The sequence below is a fragment of the Falco biarmicus genome, chromosome 3 (genome assembly GCF_023638135.1).
Source record: "Falco biarmicus isolate bFalBia1 chromosome 3, bFalBia1.pri, whole genome shotgun sequence".
NCBI classification, from domain to species: Eukaryota; Metazoa; Chordata; class Aves; order Falconiformes; family Falconidae; genus Falco; species Falco biarmicus.
The window spans coordinates 23,013,554-23,035,214 of record NC_079290.1 but is presented as its reverse complement, the minus strand read 5'-3'; the positions used below and the strand labels follow the sequence as shown (position 1 = coordinate 23,035,214).

At 36.3% G+C, this 21,661-nt stretch overlaps 1 protein-coding gene across 3 annotated transcripts in view; it reads right to left on the bottom strand.

Annotated features, from left to right (window-relative positions):
• CSMD3 (CUB and Sushi multiple domains 3) overlaps nucleotides 1-21,661 on the bottom strand; it is a 725,150-nt gene that overhangs the window by 376,060 nt on the left and 327,429 nt on the right. For all 3 annotated transcript variants that reach the window (XM_056333378.1, XM_056333379.1, XM_056333380.1), the window contains one exon: nucleotides 21,275-21,396. In XM_056333378.1, the coding sequence (XP_056189353.1) occupies nucleotides 21,275-21,396 (122 nt within the window). The remainder of the gene's footprint in view (nucleotides 1-21,274; nucleotides 21,397-21,661) is intronic.

The following is a 21,661-nucleotide window of genomic DNA, read 5'->3' as shown; positions in this document are numbered from 1 at the left end:
GAATCAGATTAACATTAAAGTAAAACCTCAACGTAATTCTACATTTTAGATTAACATTAAAGTAAAACCTCAAGGTAATTCTACATTTTAGTTGTTATTGTTTGTAAGAATAAATACTTCAGGGGAAACTGCTGATTTATTACTATATTCTACATAATTTTATACCAGATTAACATTACTGAATTATGCTATTGATTTGGTTAGTAGAGGCACAGTAGTCAGAAGCACAGGAAAAGGTATTTTTTCTTGATCTATAAATTCAAATAAAGTCTTTTTTTCCCAGTTCCCCAGAGCAAGATATAAACATCATTAATATAAATGAGATATGATCCATTGTTTTTATTGATCCATATAAATAGTGATCATGTTTAAAATGTATTTATCTATTTATTGAATTTATGCCCTGTCCCACAGTCTCATTTAAAACTGAAAGAAAAAAAAAATATACAGAGGGACCACAAAATATTTCCAGTCAGGTATACTTCCAGGGAACAGTATTATCAACAAAAATATTTCAAAAATATTTCATCAAATATATGATTTGCCTGAACTACAGGATTCTGGAGAAGAGGATGATACTATCAAAGGTGAATCTGGAAAGCAGGCAAAGGAGGGAAATTTCAAAGATTCAGAATTCTAGCTGAGACAGGTTACCACCATACTCATGATCTATCATTTCACACATTATAAGTCAACAAATGATATCAGATATGTGTCTGTATGGCTTCAGAACTGAGTAAGACTATCTTTACTTAAAATTAAACTATATAATAATTACTACTCTCTTCTTTTTCAGAAAGAACTATTCAGTAGTCTTCACAATTTTGTACCTTTATAGTAGCTTTTGTGATGTATACAGCAGGTAGCAGAATACTATAATTATCCTGATACAGACTAATCAAATTTTGAATTTTGTTTTAGAGGGTGTTATTAAACATGTCCCTAGACACTGATGTCAAGTAAAAGGAATCTTTTATTTCCTCTTTCTCCATATATGTATGTAAACAACAAACCTACTTAAAATAAAATATGCTGAGCTGTGCACTTATTCATTAAAATAAGTATGAAAGTACCTAAAAGGAAGGCAATAGTCTCTCTACAACCTGATCTGCTTTTGCTGTTTATAAACACAGGAACAATAAACAATTTATAATTGCTGAATTAAATTAAATTTATAAACTCAGAAGTAAATAAATAATAATAAAGACAGTATTACTACTTATTATTATCCAAGCTATACAGAAAAAAAAGAGTCCTATATGAAAAATAACTTTCTGAGAATTATGATCGTGTGTTTTAGTCTCTAATAATTTTGCTATCACTTTTCCAAAGGAAAAAATGGAAGCAGAAATCTAATTTCTAAAAGTTAGTAATTGTACCTCCTTTCTGTGCTTTGGAATATATGCTTTGGAACTCACTTCTTGGACAAAATTGAGCCTGTTACCCAGGTCCAGTAACATGGGATAGGACTATTGATTAGTTAATGGCTAATCTGAGAACTTCCTACAACTTGTCAAAGAGAGAACATTCTTAGGAGGATGTGTTCCAGACAGCAATCTTTCCAGACAACTGTTCAATACGCTATGTGTCTAGTTCCTAATGGAACTAGCTCTCCAAAGTTTTTTCAAGGAAAGTAGTGTTCCAGGTACTCAAGTTTTTAAATTTTCAAAACATACAAAGTAGAATGGTGTGTAACAGAAGCAGGTATATGTGTTTCAGAACTGTTTCTGAAAGGGAAGTATAAAGATTTAAAGTTGTATGTATTGCCATATGTGCATCTGTTATCCTAAGGCTTCCAATGCAAATGCAAATGCAAATGTATAATGAAGTTTTCACTTCATAAAATTTTATATTTTACAAGTAAAGTAATGATAAAATTTCTAAAGATGTTACGAATTTTTCTCCTCAGAAGAGTACTTAAAAATTAAGCTAAGATATAGCTTAAACAAGCTATGTCTTAGATAATATTAAGGAACAAATTTGAATTAAAACATCCTGCCAAGAACAAAACATTATTACATACTATTTTGCTGTACACTGCATATAATTCAGTGATTCCAAATATCCAAGAACTGCTGTGTAATATAATGTAAGCCTAAATACTAAGCACTTCTGTCCTTTCAAATTTAATCTTTCAGTATCAGAGAGGAAGAGAAGAGGGGCAGAGTAGAAGAAAAGGAGAAATAAAACTTGGAGATTTATAGAACATTATAGAAAAAAGCAGGTGACACACAATTACACAAGGTAAGACAATTCTGGGAGATAAATACTCACTAGCTGAACTGGAAAGTTCCTTCTATATTGTTGAGTCCATTTGTTGACAACAGGATTCATCATACTTAAGTGTAGACACCTACAGTGCAAACATCTATATTTGATGTAGGCTTCTTCATAACCAGTGAAAAAACATGTCTAGACTGTAATCCATTTCATCACAAAGTAGATAACACACACTAGGTCAACCACACCTTAGAAGTACCTATTTCTCTCCCTTGGCTATGAAGTGAGATTAGGCATTTATATATGGATGTCTACACTGTGGACCTCTAAAATTGAAATCACTCACATAAATATATTTAAGTAGTACCATCTGAGATGCTGTAAAACTGCCAAAAGATCCACACAAACTCTGCAGATACAAGATCTTCAGGAGAACTGTGCTCTTTTGGGAAGGTAGCTGAAGACCAGATTGGGTTACCCTGGAGCATATGTCAGTGGTTGCCAGTAATCTCAGTCCTATAGATGAATTCTGCTTTGCAGAGTCGTTGGTAAATACATAATGTAATCTCTTTCATGCAATTCTTTACAACGTGTTTTTGTTTTGTTCTGGTTTGGTTTTTTCAATTCCAATACTAATGCTAAATGTTACTTAATTTTCCATAGAGATTAATCCTACAATCAGGTTTTTATAAAGGTCATTTAGAATTATTTACTTTGGGGCCACAAAAATTGAAAATAAATGTAATTACTTCCTTATCCTAAGAACAGATACTATTGGAACACATTAAAATGGAGGGATAGCACATTAAAATAACAGCATGAAGCAGTATTTTTATTTTTCATGTTATAGTTTTTAGTTCGCATAGAAGTATGACCTCTATTGTGTTGGCTTAATTTCACAAGTTTCTGATCGGAGGAATACAGTCTCAACATTTTATCAACTTACACAGCCTCAATAAAAAATCAAAGTATTCTACCAAAAAAAAAAAAATCATCTTGTAAATAAGGTCATCTACAAATAACAAAAAAAAATAATAATTACACAATCTAATTCAATTGTCAATATATCATCCACAAAGATAAATAAAGGAGTACAAATCAATTATGAATTGGCTTTTACTTCAGTCAGTGTTTATCATGTTCCAAAAAAACCCCAAATTATTATATAACTTTTATCTTGTGAAACAGAATACTGTGTTGTGGCTTTTGGGCTTTCTTGACCTGTAAGCAATTATTTCAAATTGGATTTTGCCATATTTCCATTACTCAAATATTTTAGCTTTTGCAAATATTGTCTTATTATACTTCTAAGAATTACTAGTGGCTGTACACAAAAGCAATTTCACTCATTTTTATTAAGCTAGTGGAAAAGAACATAATTTTTTTGATCTAAGCACTGAAGGAAATGACTGGTTAGTAACTAACTTTAACATGGTGTGGGAATGGCATTTGTACCTAGAGGACAGCAAGTGGGATAAAGGTTAGACTTGGAAATTCTGGCCACCTCTCTAGTGCCATGACATATCTACAAAGAAATCTATTCCTGCAAACATTATCTTACAAAACACCATTATATGAATGATCCAAACATACTAGAAACAGCAAGATACCTCACTGAAATATATCCACAAGATATCTATTTTCATCAGTTTTCACTGTTAACTGTAGAAAAAAACACCTATAGGTTGCTAATACTGTCATGCCCACCCTTTGCTCATCAATCAAAAGGCATTCTCTGGTTGCCATCTTCATGGTTAGAAGTGAAACTAGGCAAGGAGAAGAAAATACACTCAGTTTATATCTGTGTGTCCTCATATACCCTCAGGATGGTTAATTGTTTTCATGCTGAGGATGTCTAACTACTTCCCAGTAAGTAAATGATGTGCATTTATATCTGATGGCATAAGCTAAAGAAATGCTACTGTCTGATTGATAGGATTTATTACCATAATTTTCCATAGAATCACAGGTCCCTCCATCAAAATAATTGTGTTATTATATATTCAATTATAGAAGAATAGTTTCACTAGGAAAATATATTGAATCCATCATTTATTCTAAGACTGAGGTATAATTTTATTTAAATTATTTATACTGAGGTATAATTTTATTTAACATTAATACTACCATGAAGCAGCTAATCCTGGAAACTCTTTCCAGGATCATTGAGGACAAGAAAATCACCAGTAGTCGTCAGCACAGCTTTACCAAAGAGAAGTCTATGCTGAATAGCGGGGGTCTGCTACAAGCCACCCGACCAGGAAGACCAAGCAGATGAGACCCTCTATGTACAGCTAGCATCCGTCTCACATTCACATGCCCTGATCCTCATGGGGGACTTCAGCCACCCCGCTACCTGTTGGAGGGACAGTACAGCAGGGCATAAGCAATCTAGGAGATTCCTGGAATGCACTAACTATAACTTTCTTCTCTAAATGGCCTTTCGATACTTAACGGAGGCCTGTAAGAAAGATGGGGACAATTTTTTTAGTAGGGCCTGTAGTGACAGGACAAGGGGCAACAGTTTTAAACTGAAAGAGGGTAAGTTTAGATTAGATATAAGAAAGAACTTCTTTACTGTGACAGTGGTGAGACACTGGAAGAGGCTGCCCAGAGAAGCTATGGATGGCCCATCCCTGGAAGTGTTGAAGGTCAGATTGGATGGGGCTTTGAGCAACATGTTCTAGTGGAAGGTGTCCCTGCCCATGGCAGGGGTGTTGGAACTAAATGATCCATAAGTTTCCTTCCAACCTAAACCATTCTATGATTCTGATTCTAAGTCATGCTTGACCAACTTTGATAAACTTCTATGATGAAATTACTAGCCTGGTAGATGAGAAGGAAGCAGTGGTTATTGTCCCCTTGGGCTTCATGTAAGCCTTTGATACTGTCTGCCGTAAGATATTCATAGACAAGCTGTTGACGTATGGTCTGGGTTGAACAGACAGGGAGGTAGATTGAAAACCAAATGAAAGTCTGGGCCCAGAGGGTGGTAATCAGCAGTACAAAATTGAGTTGGAGGCCAGTAACTGGTGGTGTATCCCACGGGTCTACACCAGGACAAGTCCTGTTTAACATCATTGTTGATCTTGATGATGGGGCAGAGTGTACCCTGAGCAAGGTTCCCACAACACCAAACCACTAGCAGTGGCTAATAGGCCAGAGGGTCATCCTGCCATCCAGAGGGACCTCAATAGTCTGGAGAAAAGGATCAGCAGGAACCTTATGAAGTTCAACATGGGAAAGTACAAAGTCCATCCCGTGGGGAGAAACAACCCCTATATTAGTATATGCTGGGGACCACCCAGCTGGAAAGCAGATTTGCAGATGTGTACCTGGGGGTCCTGGTGGACACCAGGTTAAACATGAGCCAGCAATGTGCCCTCACTGCTAAGAAGGTGAATAGTATCCTCAGCTGTATTAGAAAAAGTATTACCATTAGGTAGAGAGAGGTGATCCTCACCCTCTGCTCAGCTGTGGTGAGACACATCTGGATATGGCCTCCAGTACTCCCCAGTACAAGAAAGACTTGGACATACTGGAAAGAGTCTACTGAAGGGTTGTGAAAATTACTAAGGGACTCAAGCATCTCTCCTACGAAGAAAGACTGAGAGCTGAGGCTGTTCAGCCTGGAGAAGAAAAGGCTTGCAGATGATCTTATCATTGTATACAAATACATGAGGTGAGGGTACAAAGAGGATGGAGCCTGTTTTTACTGATGCAATGGGCACAAACTGAAACACAAGAGGTTCTGTTTGAACATCAGGAAACAATGAGGGTGACCGAGAACTGGCACAGGTTGCCCAGAGCAGTTGTGGAGTCTCTCTCCTTGGAGATACTAAAAAGCCATCTGGACATGGTCCTGGGCAACTGTCTCTAGGTGGCCCTGCTTGAGCAGGGGGGTTGGAAAGAAACCCCTTCTATCCTCAACCATGGTTCTGTGAAAAATGAATTATCTAAAAATTAGGCATCTGTTAAAAAATTATTACTTACTACCTTCACGGCTAGTGCTTTTCTACAGGTAGGCTATCTGGAGAAAAATTAATCTTGCCTATTTTGGACATTCCTCTTAGAGTAAATAATTAATCAGTACATTAGGATTTGTACCCCTAGTGAAATTAATATCTCTTCATTAATTGGAGAGAGTTTAAAATAAGAAGTCTACCAATTATGGCAATTAATATTCTGTTGACTAAAGTGAGATGACATTGATCTGCGTAAAATTTCTCTCTTCCATAAAATTGTCCCTCCTTGTCTTCTTTATTACAGTTGTGAAAAAGACAGGGATGACTGTGTTGAGAATAATGTGCTAATTATTTCCTATTACATCTAGCTGAACACAACTCCCTGCCTGGAAAGCATTTGATATAGTAGCATGAGGAATGATAGCTTTTAGAGAAAGGTGAAAGAAGATGCAATTGATTACAATTTAAGAGTTATAGAAACACGTGGCTATATGGTTAAAAAGAAATGTATATTCATATTAGGAAGTTGGACGTAGCTAACCTAAGATCACATTTGTTTTCTTAGGCTGACAAAATACAGAATGGCAACAAGGCCAGCTGTAAACAAAAAAAAGAGAAAAAAGTGTTGAAATATTACTAAACATCAATATTCCACGTAAATTTGTATACCAGAGATAAAAATGCTAACAAATTGAAGTTTACAAAAGCCAATAAAGCAAGTTTGGTTAGGCTTTTTTTCTTTCTTGAAAGATATGTATAAATATTGAATTAAGCAAAAAATCTTTAAAATGTATATACACAAAAACTTTATAGATATATGTACTAATTATAGAATCCTGGAACGGTTTGGGTTGGAAGAGATCTTTAAATATCATGTAGTCCAACCCTCCCTGCCATGAGCAGAAACATATTTCACTATATCAGGTTTTCAAAGCTGTCCAACCTGACTTTGAACGTTTCCAGTGATGGTGAATCACAAGTTCTCTGGGCAAAGTGTCCTTATCACCCTCACATAACGATTGTTTCTTTATATCAAATCTATATTGACCATCTTTTACTTTAAACAGTTACCCTTTGTCCTTTCACTACGGTCCCTGGTAAGAGGTCCTTCTCCATCTTTCTTATAATCCTCCTTTATATGATTAAAGGTCACAATAATGTCTCCCTAGAGCCTCCTCTTCTCCAGGATGAACAACCCTAACTTTCTCAGCCTTTTCTTTATAGGAGAGATCTTTCAGCCCTCTGGTCATTTTCATGGCCTCCTCTGGACCCACTCTAACAGGTCCGTTGACAGCTCTGGGCTGCCTCACAAAAGCATGTAAATAACTGATGAGGTTTAAGACTGTTTTCAAGACACAGTAAAAATGGATTTCCCAGCTTTGAAGCTGTGATCCATAAAATCATATGTAGACACCACGTAACCCCTAAGGCATTTAAACTCACAGTATAGGTCTAGTTTTGACCTGTATATTCACCAGATGTACAAAGGCTATAAGGTAATATATGAGAACATTTGGAATTCTTTTTCTCAGTAACATGGGGGAATGTACAGTACCTTCCCATTCATCTGATCAGACAGCTGTTAATGTTCCAGACTCCCAACTCTGCTTCCTCCTGTCTAATCTAGTCTTCTGAATATGTTTCATATGCCTTAGAAAAACATTCTCCAATGTACTTTGCAAAAATTATGGAGGAATGTCAGTCCCAGATAAGCACAAGTTTGAACAGTAGTAAGAGCTATAAACATTCTAGTCTTTTTCTTTCTTTTAACAGAGGGGTTTGTACTTTCTATTAACAAGAGGGGTTTTTTCCAAGATTTTTTATATTTGGAATTCATTTCCTCACTAATTTTTAGTGATGTTTGAGTACCTAATGTTATATCTCTTTGATAACATAGATCTTAAGGTAGAAAGGTTTTATAGCAATTTAGTGAAGCTTCTGATGTTATGAAGGAGGTGAACTGTATTTCATTAATAACACCATCCCAGTAAATAATAAATAAAAAGAGATGAGACTAAAAGATCATACAGCAGAGTTAGCAGCAAAAACATATTACAGTATATTACAGTAAGACTCAAATCTAAGAAGCTTCTAAAGAAAACAAAAGTAATCTTAAACCATTGTATTTAAATTAACTTTAAATACATAACGTTCCATGAGTTCCATTTTCTACCTTTCAAAAAAATACTTTTGTAGTAAACAACATCAGTCCACTTTACTGCTTTCCAAGGAGACGCATTAGAAAAATCCTGAAACTTTTTTGTACTTTTGCTCTAAGGACTTTTTCTTTTACTTCCACACATAGGGAGATGATAATGTACCAGACAATCTAAAAAAGTATGATTTCCCAAGAGCATTATAAACAAATAGTGATAGGTATAAGTAGGAAAAAATGAAAAAAAAAAAAAAAAATCATGATCATCCTTTCCTCATAAAACTAAGGTCAGAGTTGAAAATAACAATCAAAAAAAACCCCCAAAAAACCATAAAAACACCACCACCACCATTGCTCTTAAATAGCAAGAGGACTGCAATCATAGGAAGGGGCTGAGGACTTCTAATTAACTTGTCCCTGATTCTGTTCTTCCATTCAGTAGTTAGCCAAAAAGGGTATCTTTGCATGAAGCATAGAAGTATGCCTTTTTTCATCCCACAGAGAGTAAGCAGTCTGTTCCAAAAGAAAACAGAGTGGTCACTAACGGATGTCAGCCTAACTTGATGAGCAGCTATACATTCTGAAGGCGACAAAACCACAGGAGTCATAGTAATAGACTTAAGTCTCAGTGGATATTCCTGCAAGCATCACCTTCAGTTTGCATTGTGAAAATGTATTGTGTTTACATGGTAAGGTTTTGGTAGCAGGGAGGGACTGCAGGGGTGACTTCTGTGAGAAGAGATCAGGAACTGCCCCTGTGTCAGACAGAGCCAGTTCTTGCTGCTCCAAAACAGACCCACGAGAGGACGCAGCTGAGCAAACCAGGCAAGCTGGTGGCACTTCTGTGATAACATCTTTAAGAAAAGGTAAAAAATGCTGCACAACAGCAGCTAAAGGAGAGAAGTGAGAAAATGTAAGAGAAACAGCTCTGCAGACACCAAGGTCAGTAGAGAAGGAGTGGGAGGAGGTGCCCCAGGCACTGGAGAAGAGACTCCCCTGCAGCCAGTGGACAAGACTATGGTGATGCAGTTTGTTCCCCTGTAACCCATGGAGGTCCATAGTGGAGCAGGTGTCCACCTGCAGCCCATGGAAGACCCTATGCCAGAGCAGGTGGACATGCCCCAAAGGAAACCATGACCCCATGAAAAGCCTGCACTGGAGCAGGTTTCTGGCAGGTACTGTGACCCCATGGGGCGCCCATGCTGGAGCAGTCTGCTCCTCAAAGACTGCACCCCATGGGAAGGACTCGTGCTGGAGCAGGGGAAGAGCATGAGGAGGAAGGGGTAGCAGAGACAAAGTTTCCCCAAATTAAGTCTGCTTTGCTAATGATGGTAACTAGTGAGTGATATCCCTGTCACTATCTCAACCCAGGAGATTTTTCACCATATTTTCTCCCCCTGACCCATTGAGGAGGGGCTGGCACATGGCAGACAGCCAAGGTTAATCCACCACAGAATGGTACCATGAATCTTTAAAGGAGTCACTTCATAGAAAACAAGGAAACAAACTACAAGTAGCTCCATTTCTGAACAAATATCAGAGAAAGGTATGTATTGAGCAGAATTTACTATAAAGATCATTGACAAGAGCAGCCAAGTGAACTCAGCTGTGGAGGAAAGTGACAAGTCTCTGTGCCAAAAATTCATCAAACAAAAAAAGGCTGAAACATATCAAATGCTCACTGTGCAAGTACTGAAAATTTCTTATCAAAGTCTCTTGGTCATATGCATATGTCTTTTTAAAAGTTTTAGCTTGGGTGTGCAAATTCATAGTAAGTACAAATCAGAAAATGTTTCCATTCCACGTGTATGGGAAACTAAATTAGACCAATTTAAGGAACTTACAAAAGTCAAACAGAACTAGAACTCAGATTTGGCCTTTAATTCTAAAGTTTTAATCAAATGTGGAGTTAATACCTGAAATTCAGGTTATGACTAGAGTCTAAAATTGTGGATGGCTGAAACAGAAGTAATTACTTCTGTTGTAGTTATTGCAATAGGTACAATCTGTTAACCATTCCCTATGGCTGAGACCATATTTTCAGAGTGTAAAACATTGCTTTTATAGTCACAGAAATGGCAGGAAAATATTTAGTAAGATAAAATCTACAATAATTAAGAAAATGGACCTGTCATCCTTTTATAATGAATTTTGAGTTATAGTAAAATTGCAGGATGGAAGGACGTCATTTATCCCTCTGCAATTGCATTAATATTTTTTTTTCCTCCACATCTCCTTTATTATACTATTTTTCTCCAACATAACCCAAAGCACATGCACATTCCTCCCGACTCCGAATTCTCTCATTTAGCAGTTTATTCTATTCTCTCACTCCTGAGCCTGCTAAATTCCTGCCTTAGAAATAGCTGGATTCCCTTCTATGCTCTTACTCTGCTAAGACAATCCCCCCTCCCCTCCTTCACATACATTTCTAAGATTTTTTAAAAAAACTGCAGTATGTCACTCAGATTTTTTTAACTGGATCAAAATGTTCATGAACAATATGGAAGAACAGCATCGCTGACACTACAGAGAAACTGAATGTATTCTGAGCAAAACTGAAATATTTTTAAACTTTCTCGTTTCATATAGAATGAAAGTATATATTATCTCCTGTTGATAAATACAGTTCAAGCTTTTTTAATCTGTATGGAAAAACAGGATTGTGGTTAAAATATATATTTAAGAGTGAGTTTAATGAGCTCATATTTTCTAATCATTTCACTGTGACACCCATATTACATCTTTACACTAGGCATAGGAGAAGCCAAGTTTGAGACATTTGCTTGTAAAAAGAGCTGCACTGTAGTTTGTTCCAACAGGCTTGACCAAAAGAGACTTCAAGAAATGAGCGCTTGAGTTCATGCTAAAGCACCCAGCCTGCTTGAGATTTATACTGTTAATGTGAATAAATATGGATGGCAACTGGGTTTAGGCTTCACAGCAAGCTTAGGAAACGTTTCACTGACAGTTTAGATATGGTTAACAAAATAACACAGCTGTGGTAAATTAAATGTAAACACTCAGCTTTCTGCTGAATTTGTTTTGCTTATTTTTGGTTTAGCTTAAAAGGCACAAAAACTCAGAAATTAAGAGATGAAATTTTTGCTGGAGGAAAACAGCAACATAATGACATAAGGAAAGAGAAAGGGAAGAATGGAATGTAAGAATATTTTTTAAAACCTAATTAAGAATATCTTAATATAGAGTGAATAAATGAGAACCATATCAATCCCATAGCAGTTGCAAGTTATTGCCTCAGTAAACTTTTTCAGACTTGTAGAAAATATCATGTGAGGAGTTTCCAAGACATTTTGAACTATTTCAACAGTTTCTCAGAAAGTGAAGGACTATAGCAGTTGGAAACAAATGTCATAAATTTTCAGTAGGCTCTGCCATTACTACAAGATTCAGATTATAAATTTCCTAACAGATATTTGACATCCACAAAAAAAAAAAAACAAAAAACCAAAAAACCCCCCAAAGAAACCACAAAAAAACCAACAACCTAGCAAAAGTAATAATTAAAAAAAAAAAAAAAAACCAAACAAAACACAAGCCTAAAACCAAGAAAACCCACCCCCAACTATTTCCCAACTCTCAGGCATAAATCATTACTTATTTCAAAATTATTTCAAAATTCAATAGATAGAAAGGTAAGAATGGGAACACTGGCAAACTTTTGAAACCTATATTCTAAAGAACACATTATAAAGAAACATTTATGCATGCAGTAAGCATACTTTTATGCTTGAAATACAATGAATATAAATTTAAAATATAATGGTGACAAAGAAAAAATAACATGCAATCATGTAAAATTTCTTTTTTTAGAACTCCTGCCTGTAAACTAATCAGAACCTGGACCTAGTTTTCTGATCCATCTAAATTTAACAATCACCTTATATATTTAATTTCTCTTTATAATCTTGGAAAACAGCTTTAGGGTTTTTTTAAAGGAGTCCTTTTGCTTATTTTTCTCCTTCTTAATGTATGGTGGTGAACGATATGTGGTGCGAATATGGCTGACATCTGTCAGAATGGCTGTCATTCTAGCACTGACATTTTCCACAGTGTTTCAGTCAGTGGATTACAAAAAAACCCAGCAAGTATAAGTCATAAGACTTGAACTCTGGTTAACTTTAGCCTTAATTCAGATTTCACTGGTATTTTAGCCTGTTGTTAAATTTAAACTGATCATTTTGTTGCCCATCCTTTTGAAGGGCAAAATCAATAGTCAAAATTGCAATTTTCTTATCCCACATGCTATCTAAGGAAATTACATGAATGAAGGTTTAATGTAACCCAGCAAATAGCATTTTTGCCATTAGTAGTGAAAAACCCACAGGATTTGTACTGACCTGACAATGAGTATCTCCGCATTATTTGGCTTTCTTTTGTCCAAAAATGTTTTTAGCATGCTATGATAACAATTATCTAGCAATTACTGCCTAACAGGTCTGGTGTAGCTCTATGTATACTATATATGGCAAAGAAAATTTAATAAACCAAGGCATTCACTGTCTAACAACAGCCCTTTATGTTAAGTGAAGCTGAAAGAATTATGCAACCTTCAGAGTTTACCTAGTAACAAATGAAAAGGAAGCAAGTGAAGATACAAATGAAAAAAACAATCATGCCTTGGTGCAGTCCTGGAAACGGTGATCTTACTTAATTAGTAATGAGGCCAGTTTATTTTGCTAAGCTAAAGCAAAGGTATGCAGCAAACTAATATTATTGTATACAACAACAACAACAAAAAGTTTTTTTTAGGGATTAGTTAAGAACAAAATAATTAAGTACCCCATTCTTATATTGGTAAAATACCTAAAGCATTTGAAGCACCATAATTTGAGAACACAACTATAATGAAGAATTACCGTATGATTTCACTCTACCTCTCAAACAGGTAATTTGCAGATTTATAGTCTACAAATCTACATATGTATTTTATTTGTTGGGTTTTTTTCTACAGTATGCATATTAATAGCACATAACAGCTTTCTTTCCCTCACTGTCTGGAATTTTATCATGTGTATCATTCATTCTCTGTTTTAAAATTAACAAAGATTTTCTGGAAAAGGTCAAGGAACAGCTGCAGAATTTCTGTCACTGCAAGCAGCAATAGCTATTTGAGTTATGGAAACAATAAAACACACAAAATGAGGTTTTGTCATTCAGACAACACAATACAGATAATCTTGCAATTTTTAAAACAATATGAAAATGCTTTCATGATCATAATTGTTTAAGTTCAAGAAAAGACACTCATTATTTTAGAACATCAAATTGTGATGGTTTCCAGCTTTTCTAAAAAATGCTGTATCAATCCACCCAGTGTTTAGTTTGGTAAGATGGGACTTTGTAGGTATTTCGTGCAGGGAAATTTAAAGACATTTTTTGTATTAACAAAATTATAATGGTTTGTGTTGAAGCAGATTTCATAGATAATGCTTTTCTGTTTTTTTCTGTCTTGTTGATATTAACTGAATTGGCCTTCCAGTGTTAAAGAAAAAAAAGTTTCTTCCTCTTGCTTAAATATGTATCTATATCTATATCTCTCTATATATAAATCTCTGTTTTGGTTAAGCCCATCAGAAATCATTAACTTCCTCTACCTATGGTATTCCTACACAAATCTGTAAGTAAAATAAGTCCTCTGCTATGGGCTTCTCTTTTCCACTTCAGACGCTACAAACTGCTGTCTCCCTTTAAGAAGAGCTGTCAGTCTATGAATAAACCAACTCTATGTTACTAGTTGCATGAACAATAGATCATAACAGGAGCCGAGAAAAAGACTGATCTGGCACAAGATGCAAGTAACTAAAATTCCGCCTGCAGCCTGCTTTCTGTGCACACAGTTCATATCTGAGCTAGAATAAACCAAATGTGATACCATAAACAGTTATAAACAGTATGTCCAGCTGTTTATTGGTAAGAAATGTTGTTCAAGCATCTGATCTGATATAGAAACAATGAAAGGAAAACAAGTTTTAATTTTTTAGAAGAAAAGCAGTAGAAAAAATGCACTGCGGCTGCAGTGGGGAAGGGAATTCTGCCATAAAAAACCACAAAGATCTTTGATTATATTCAAAATGTAAACATAAAATTACAAGATCCCATTACCTAATGTCAGAATAAATTACCAGCAATTGATAGCATGGTCCAAAATGTAATTGATGAGTTTGTACAACATCGCAAGAGATATTCGAATATCATTTCCCTTACTAGATGTGAGAAATGTAATCAAGTGGAGTTCAAACTGAGAAATCCTTATTCTCATTTATGTGCAATTGTTCAGGAGTATATTTCATACGGACCCAAAGGGTTAATAATATGAGAATCACAGTTCAGGCCAAAGCGAAGAACTTTAAATTCTGTTGCACTTTTAGAGTACCACAGAGAGGCATGATTTCCTTGAATGTTCTTTCAAGCAGATCTCTGGAACTATAGTTCTGCTATTTTTGGTCGACAAAGCTTTAGTTGATTCCAGAGTAGCCATGGAAAAAAAAGGTGACAAAATCACTTATTTGATTTATATTAAAAAAAGGGTGGACAATCTTGAAGTGGGAAAACTGTCCATGAATTTCCTCCATCATACATTGTTGGAGAAGCTTCATATGTGCAGGTACTGATCCTCACAGGGAATTTCAACCACCCCAATATCTCCTAGGAAGGCAACAAAGCAGGGCACAAGTCATCAAGGACATTTAGGGAGTGTATTGATGACAACTTCCTAACACAGGTGACTGAAAGCTTAGAAGGGAGCATGTTCTGCTGGACCTCCTTACAAACAAGAAAGACCTGGTTGGGAACCTAAAGGTTGGGGCAGCCTGGACTGCAGTGGCCATGGGTCGGTGGAGTTCAGGATCCTGAAAGGAAAGAGGCAAGGCAAAAGGCAGAACACAACCTTGATGACTTTGCTTAGGTTTCTGTTTTGAAGAATCCCATGCAGATGTTTCTGGAGACAACAGTCCAGAAACCTGTTTGATTTCAAGGATCATTACCTCCAAGCTCAGTGATGGTTCATCCCAATGAACAGACAAACAAGCAAAGGTAGTAGTAGGCCTGTATGGATGAATTAGTTGCTCCAGACTAAACTCAAACATAAAATGGAAGCATAAGAGAGACGGTATCAGGATCAGGACACCCAGGAGTATAGAGACACTCCTCTGAGTATGCAGGGATATTTCTAGGAAAGCCAAAGCCCATGTGGGGTAAAGTCTGGCAAAAGACATGAATTAATAAGAAGGACTTCTACAGGTATGTCAGCAGCAGAAGGTTTATGACAGAAAACAGGGGCTGTCCACTGAATGGGGCAGGTTGCACAGTGACAAAGAGTGCTGAAAAGGTCAATGTACTGAAGTGAAGAAGGTCTGTCTTCATTGATGAGACTAGTGTTTAAGAATCCCAGTCCCCTGAGATTAGAGGGAAAGTCTGGAGTAAGGAAGATTTATTCTTGCTGCATGAGGATTAGGTTAGGGAACATTTAAACAAACTGGATATACACAAGTCCACAGAGCCTAAGGGTTGCATATACGAGTGCTAAGGGAGCTGGTCAGTGTTACTGTGAGGCCACTCTCAATCATCTCTGAAAGGTCATGATGAACAGGAAGTGATTCCTGAGGACTGGAAGAATGAAAACTTCATTCCTATCTTCAAGAAAGGTAAGAAAGAGTATCTGGGGAACTACTGTCAGCCTTACCTTGATTTGTGGGAAGGTGATGGAACAAATCCTCCTGGACAGCATTTCCAAATGTACTAAGGACAGGAAGATGCCTGAACGTAGCAAGCATGGATTTATGAAGGGGAAATCATGCCTGATCAACCTGATAGCCTTATACATTGAGAAGACTGGCTTGGCGGATGACCGGAGAGTAGTGGATGCTGATCTTGAACTTCATTATGGTTTTCAACAGCCTCTTTCATGACATTCTTACAGAAAAACTGATGGAATATGGGGAGATGAATCTACAGTGAGGTAAGAAACCCAGCTGGAGGCCAGTCACTCTTCTTGTGCCCCAAGGGTCAGTACTGGGTCCAGTCCTGCTCCACATTCTCATTAATGACCTTGATGATAGTACTGAGAAGATCCTCAGCAAGTTTTAAGATGATGTAGAACTGTGAGGAGTAGTTGATACACCAGAGGGTTGTGCTGCTATTCAGGGGGACCTTGACAGGCTGGTGAAATGGGCTGACAGGAACATCACAAAGTTCTACAAATGGAAATGGAAGTTTCTGCCTCTGGGGAGGAACAACTTCATGCACTGGTACATACTCAGGGCCAACTGGCTGGAAAGGAGCTTTGCAGAAAAGGCAGTGGGGCTCCTCATGAACAGCAAGTTGAACATAAACCCGCAATATACTGTTTAAGTTAGGTTAGCTCATGGTTTCCTCTGGGATTTTCCACAACTACAGTAAAATAAATGTCAGTATAGCTTCAGTATTTAGCGGGGGGAGAGTTAAAACTTTTGGGAAAAACATTCTTATAAAGTTAACTCTTTCTAAATCGACTGTAAATTTCCTATATGAAAGATGTTCAACTGTTCCGAAATACTTCACATTTAAGCAGAATTTAAGAGTATATGTTTCAATAAGCAGCAGTTGAAAAAGTTCAGAAGACTTTTCTTTTAAAAAACAATACAACCATTTTTACTGGGTATGATACCATGCAGGCAATCACACATATTTCACTGTAAAAAAAGTTATGTACAAATTCCCCATATTTCTTTTTCCACCGGATCACTATTCAGAGCTTTGGAACATCATAGATTTATTTCTAATCATAATCTTAATTATTTTCTCTTGAACTGATCAACTCCACAGAACAGGATCCTGATAAAAATAAGCATGCAAAACCCATGGATAAGAACAGTAGAAATATGTGGATCTCACTGGTATCAGATGTGTTGCTGCATCTTCATCAATAAATTTTATTACTGACTGCCATACATATGACCTTCCTTTCACAACTGTTTTTGTATTTAATTTCTCTACTTTCCAATAGTACACTCACAGTGTTCTGTGGCCCTGTTTGAGGGATGTAGTCATGGTTCTACTCCACTGCCAACAATACCTGGGGATTAACAGCATGTCTGGTTAACTGTATGAGGCTAGAGACCAACTGTAAAGCAGTACAAAGCTAAGGAGGTAATTGATTGCCTGAAACAATATTACTTTCATACTGTACTGATATCAAACTTATTTCTGAAACCAGTCATGGAAGAAAATTAGCCAGATTCAATCCTGGAATAGGCATGTAGACATGGGAGGAATGTCCATATACACCAGAGTTAAAGTTCCTTTCAGGGTCTTTCATTTGATGCTTTCTTCCTCAGAAGAGTCTCAATTTCTGAGCTACTTTGTTGCAAATGATGCAACAGAAGCAGCTCTGAAATCAATAAGTCCTGAAATATCAGGATCAATAAGTCCTCATGGTTCTCATGGCTGTGATACAAAATCCTGTAAATATTGCCATGTTATAATGAACATCATGACATTATTTCTTTCACTCATTATAAATAACTCTTAATGGCTGATCTTCATTATACATCAATGATGCTTTTGACTTCAAGGTAAACATCAAAAGTTATGCCTTCTAGTAGTCATGCAAGGCAAGCATTATTGTGTTCAGGAAAATAAGGTACTGTTAGCAGGAATCAAAATGGAACACATTAAACCACTGATTATGTAAGCAAAAAATTTATACATGCAGATTCCTCAATATATGCCAAAAAGAAATTGATCTAACTTGTAAAATAATCTCATTTTCTTTTAACCTCAACAAGTTTAGGTTCCTATAATCAGTGCTAGACACCTTTTCTGTTTATACTGAAAACCGTAAACATACCTGAATGTTGTTTCTGATAACATTGTAAAACTTTTATCTACCTGCTATTTAAAAAACCCAATACTTATCTGTGAGTCTGAATTTCATTGCAATATCAAAGATATTTGTATATTGTATAATTACATCCAACCTATAACATATAAAGAACAGTATTTTTGGTGTAATGCTGAAGCATTTACAAACTTACCTGTAAGAGGATAACTCCTTGCAGTACAATCTGCCCATGATGATTCTAAGGCTTCTCAGAGGCTAGTAAATTCAGTGGTACATCACAGAAATGCAGGAACAGTGTCCAACATTCATGTTTTGAAATAAAATACCTTGCTTATTTTAGCATTACTTCTTTGCATTCTTATTACTAACATAACTCTCTGATGTACCATCCACTAACAAGTATTCTTGATTATGGCCTTATATAAAAGTTCATATTTAATTGTCCCTAAGTGACCTGTTCTTAACTCTTGTTTTCACTCTTTTACTCAACACTTTCACAGTATTTAAATAAATGAGGAGACATAAAAATATTAAGTTGTGGTCATTTAAACATCACTATCTGCCAGGTGCTCACCAAGCCTCCCTATCATTCCTCTTCAGAAAAACAGGATGAGAAAATGGGATGAAAAAGCTCTTGGTTTGAGAGGACAGGGAGATCACTCACTAGATACCATCACAGGCAAAACAGACTCTACCTGAGTAAGCTTCATTTAATTTACTGCCAATTAAAAATAGAATACAGAAGTGAGAAATAAGAAAAAAAAAAAACCTCCATCCTACCCAACTTCTTCCCAGACTCAACGATGATTAAGGTATTGGAGCATCTCTCAAGAAGGAAAGGTGGAAAGAGCTGGGTTTGCTTAGCCTAGAGAAGAGAAGGTTCAGGGGGATCTTAATGTGCATAAACACCTGAAGGGAGGATGTAAAGAAGAGGGAACCAAACTCTGCTGATACCCAGTAACAGGACCAGAGGCAATGGGCACAAACTGAAACACAGGAGGTTCTGCCTGAGCATCAGGAAACAGTTTTCCACTGTGAGGGTAATTAAGCTCTAGCACTGCTTGCCCAGAGAGGTTGTGGAGTCACCATCTTTTGAGATATTCCATGACTGTTTTGGCAGCCGTCTCTAGGTGGCCCTGCTTGAGCAAGGGAGTTCCACTGGAAGATCTCCAGAGGTCTGTTCCAAGCTTAATCATTCCATAACTCTGAACCACACTGACAAGCAGAGACAAAGAATTTATTCATTCTTAATTTCCTGCACTCAGCTATAAATTCAAAGTTCCTTAAAAGCAGAAACTGGAAATTAGTAAGGAAAATAATATGGAGGAATAATGTTTTTGAACACTCCACCAACAAATTCTTTTGGTCAAAATAAAGTTCTGAGCTTTTGAAGATAACATTGCATCACCATGTTGTGAATTGGCAGGGAGGGAGGAGGAAGGCAGCACTAAGACATGAATACCTCTGTCTGAGTATGATACTTAACACTCTTCAAGTCATTTAATCTTAAACCTGCAGTCTACCTGCAGTAGATCCATACCAGTCTGCGAGCTTAAAGTTTTGCTTCTGCTATTGGTAGAATATATAAAAACTTACTAGACTTTTTTTGTTACGTAGACATGTCCATGTTGCATCTAAGAAAGGAAACCATTTTATGTAAAATGTAGCCAAAAAGGTCTTAAATTCATTCTATGCAACAGCTCAGTGGTGGTTTTGAAGCCATTTGGAGCACTTGTTCAAAGTGTAAGAGCTGCATTGAATTTCCTCAAAAAAAAAAATTATATTAAATTGCCACATTTGACAGAAATTTCTCTCAGAAATTCTGGATGTGCACAGATTTCATCTTGATCATCAACAGGTTTTGATTGATGAAATAAAAATATGAAGGGCCAGAGAAATGGATCTTAACTATTACTTTTGTACTTTTTACCCATCTGTGGGACAGAGACTGCATCATCTTTGAAGGACTCTTGACACCTTTTTGATGATCTATATATTGAATAAATTGGGTGAGCAGTCCTTGGAACAAGGATAAAACAAACAACCCTCCCTCCCCTGTCAAACACAGCTAGCTTCTTCACTATGAATATTCAAATCACTTGATTAAATATCCTTTTTTCTTCTTCCAAAGTGGAGCATAAGGGTGGCTTCCACACAGGACTTTGTAAGACTAGAGGGAGAAATGCACTAATGTAGTTAAATGGCTTCTGAAATGTAATCATGTTTTAACCAAGTCCTTTGATAAACTCAGGTGTAAAAGAGTAGGTTTTCTAGGCCTCTCTGATCAATTAATGAAGTGTGATGCAAGGTAATATAAAACAGAAATTAGGCGGCAGAATATACCCATGTACCAGCAAACACAGATGTTGGTGGACCTTTATAAAGCATTCCTGAGCTGTACTGCTAATTTTAATTTTATTACAGCTGAACAAGTCCATTACACTCAGTTCATATAAAATGATACACCTGGAAATAGAATATAGCCACTGCTGCCAGGTGCCTAGCTCTTGAATTTAAAGACAACTGGTGTCATAACTTAGCTTTATTGCTCTACTGGCATTACCCAAACTCCTAGTACTTTTGGTTTAAAGCGTAGATATAAAGTATATAGGATTTTAATACAGTGGTTCAGACAATGAAATAAATTACACCGTTTTAAAACAGTCTTTCATGAAGTGAAAGTGAATTCATGAACTTCAGTGATTTCTCACATAGTCTAAGGCCAAACATGATATAAACAATCGTACACACAAAACAGCTCTACTGATTGTAACACAGTATTAGTGGACCCATGACAGTGCTTCATACCACTGAGTAGTTTCTTCTGGGAATTCATTTAGAGAAACACATAAAGACATGATAGCATCTACTCAGCATACAAAAAGCAAAACACTCTTAGGGGAAAAAAACAGGTTTTAACATCTGTCCACACCCATCTAACATCAGCCATTTCTTAGAAATGTCTGCAATGCACCAAGTACAGAAGCTGGACTGCAGAGATAAATCATATTAGTGACAAATTTAATGGTCTACATGTGCTTTTTAGTATTTATTTTTTTTTTTAAAGCAAAGACAGAATTTTAAACTTACCTTATTAGTATTGATAGCTGTGATGACCCACACACACTGAGCATTACTGTCATACTGGAATGGAAAATTGGGTGATGTGAAAGTGCCTCCAGGTCCCTGCAGATTGGATCCACAAGTCTTGACTGCAAAAAGAAAGTTCACCTTTTAAGTCACATACAAAATACATGTAGCAGATTCATAAACCAAGCTCTAACTTACATTAGTCAAGACATAAGGATTAAAATACTGTTAACCAAAACTGGAACCATCTTATACAAAAGGCTATTAATGTATAGTTACTCTGACAAAGTAAAATAGACTTTCTTTTATGTCCAAGATTATAGACTTTGATAAAAAAAAAAAAAAAAGGTATTTGGCATAGAAAGAGTAAATATATAGTAAAAGAAA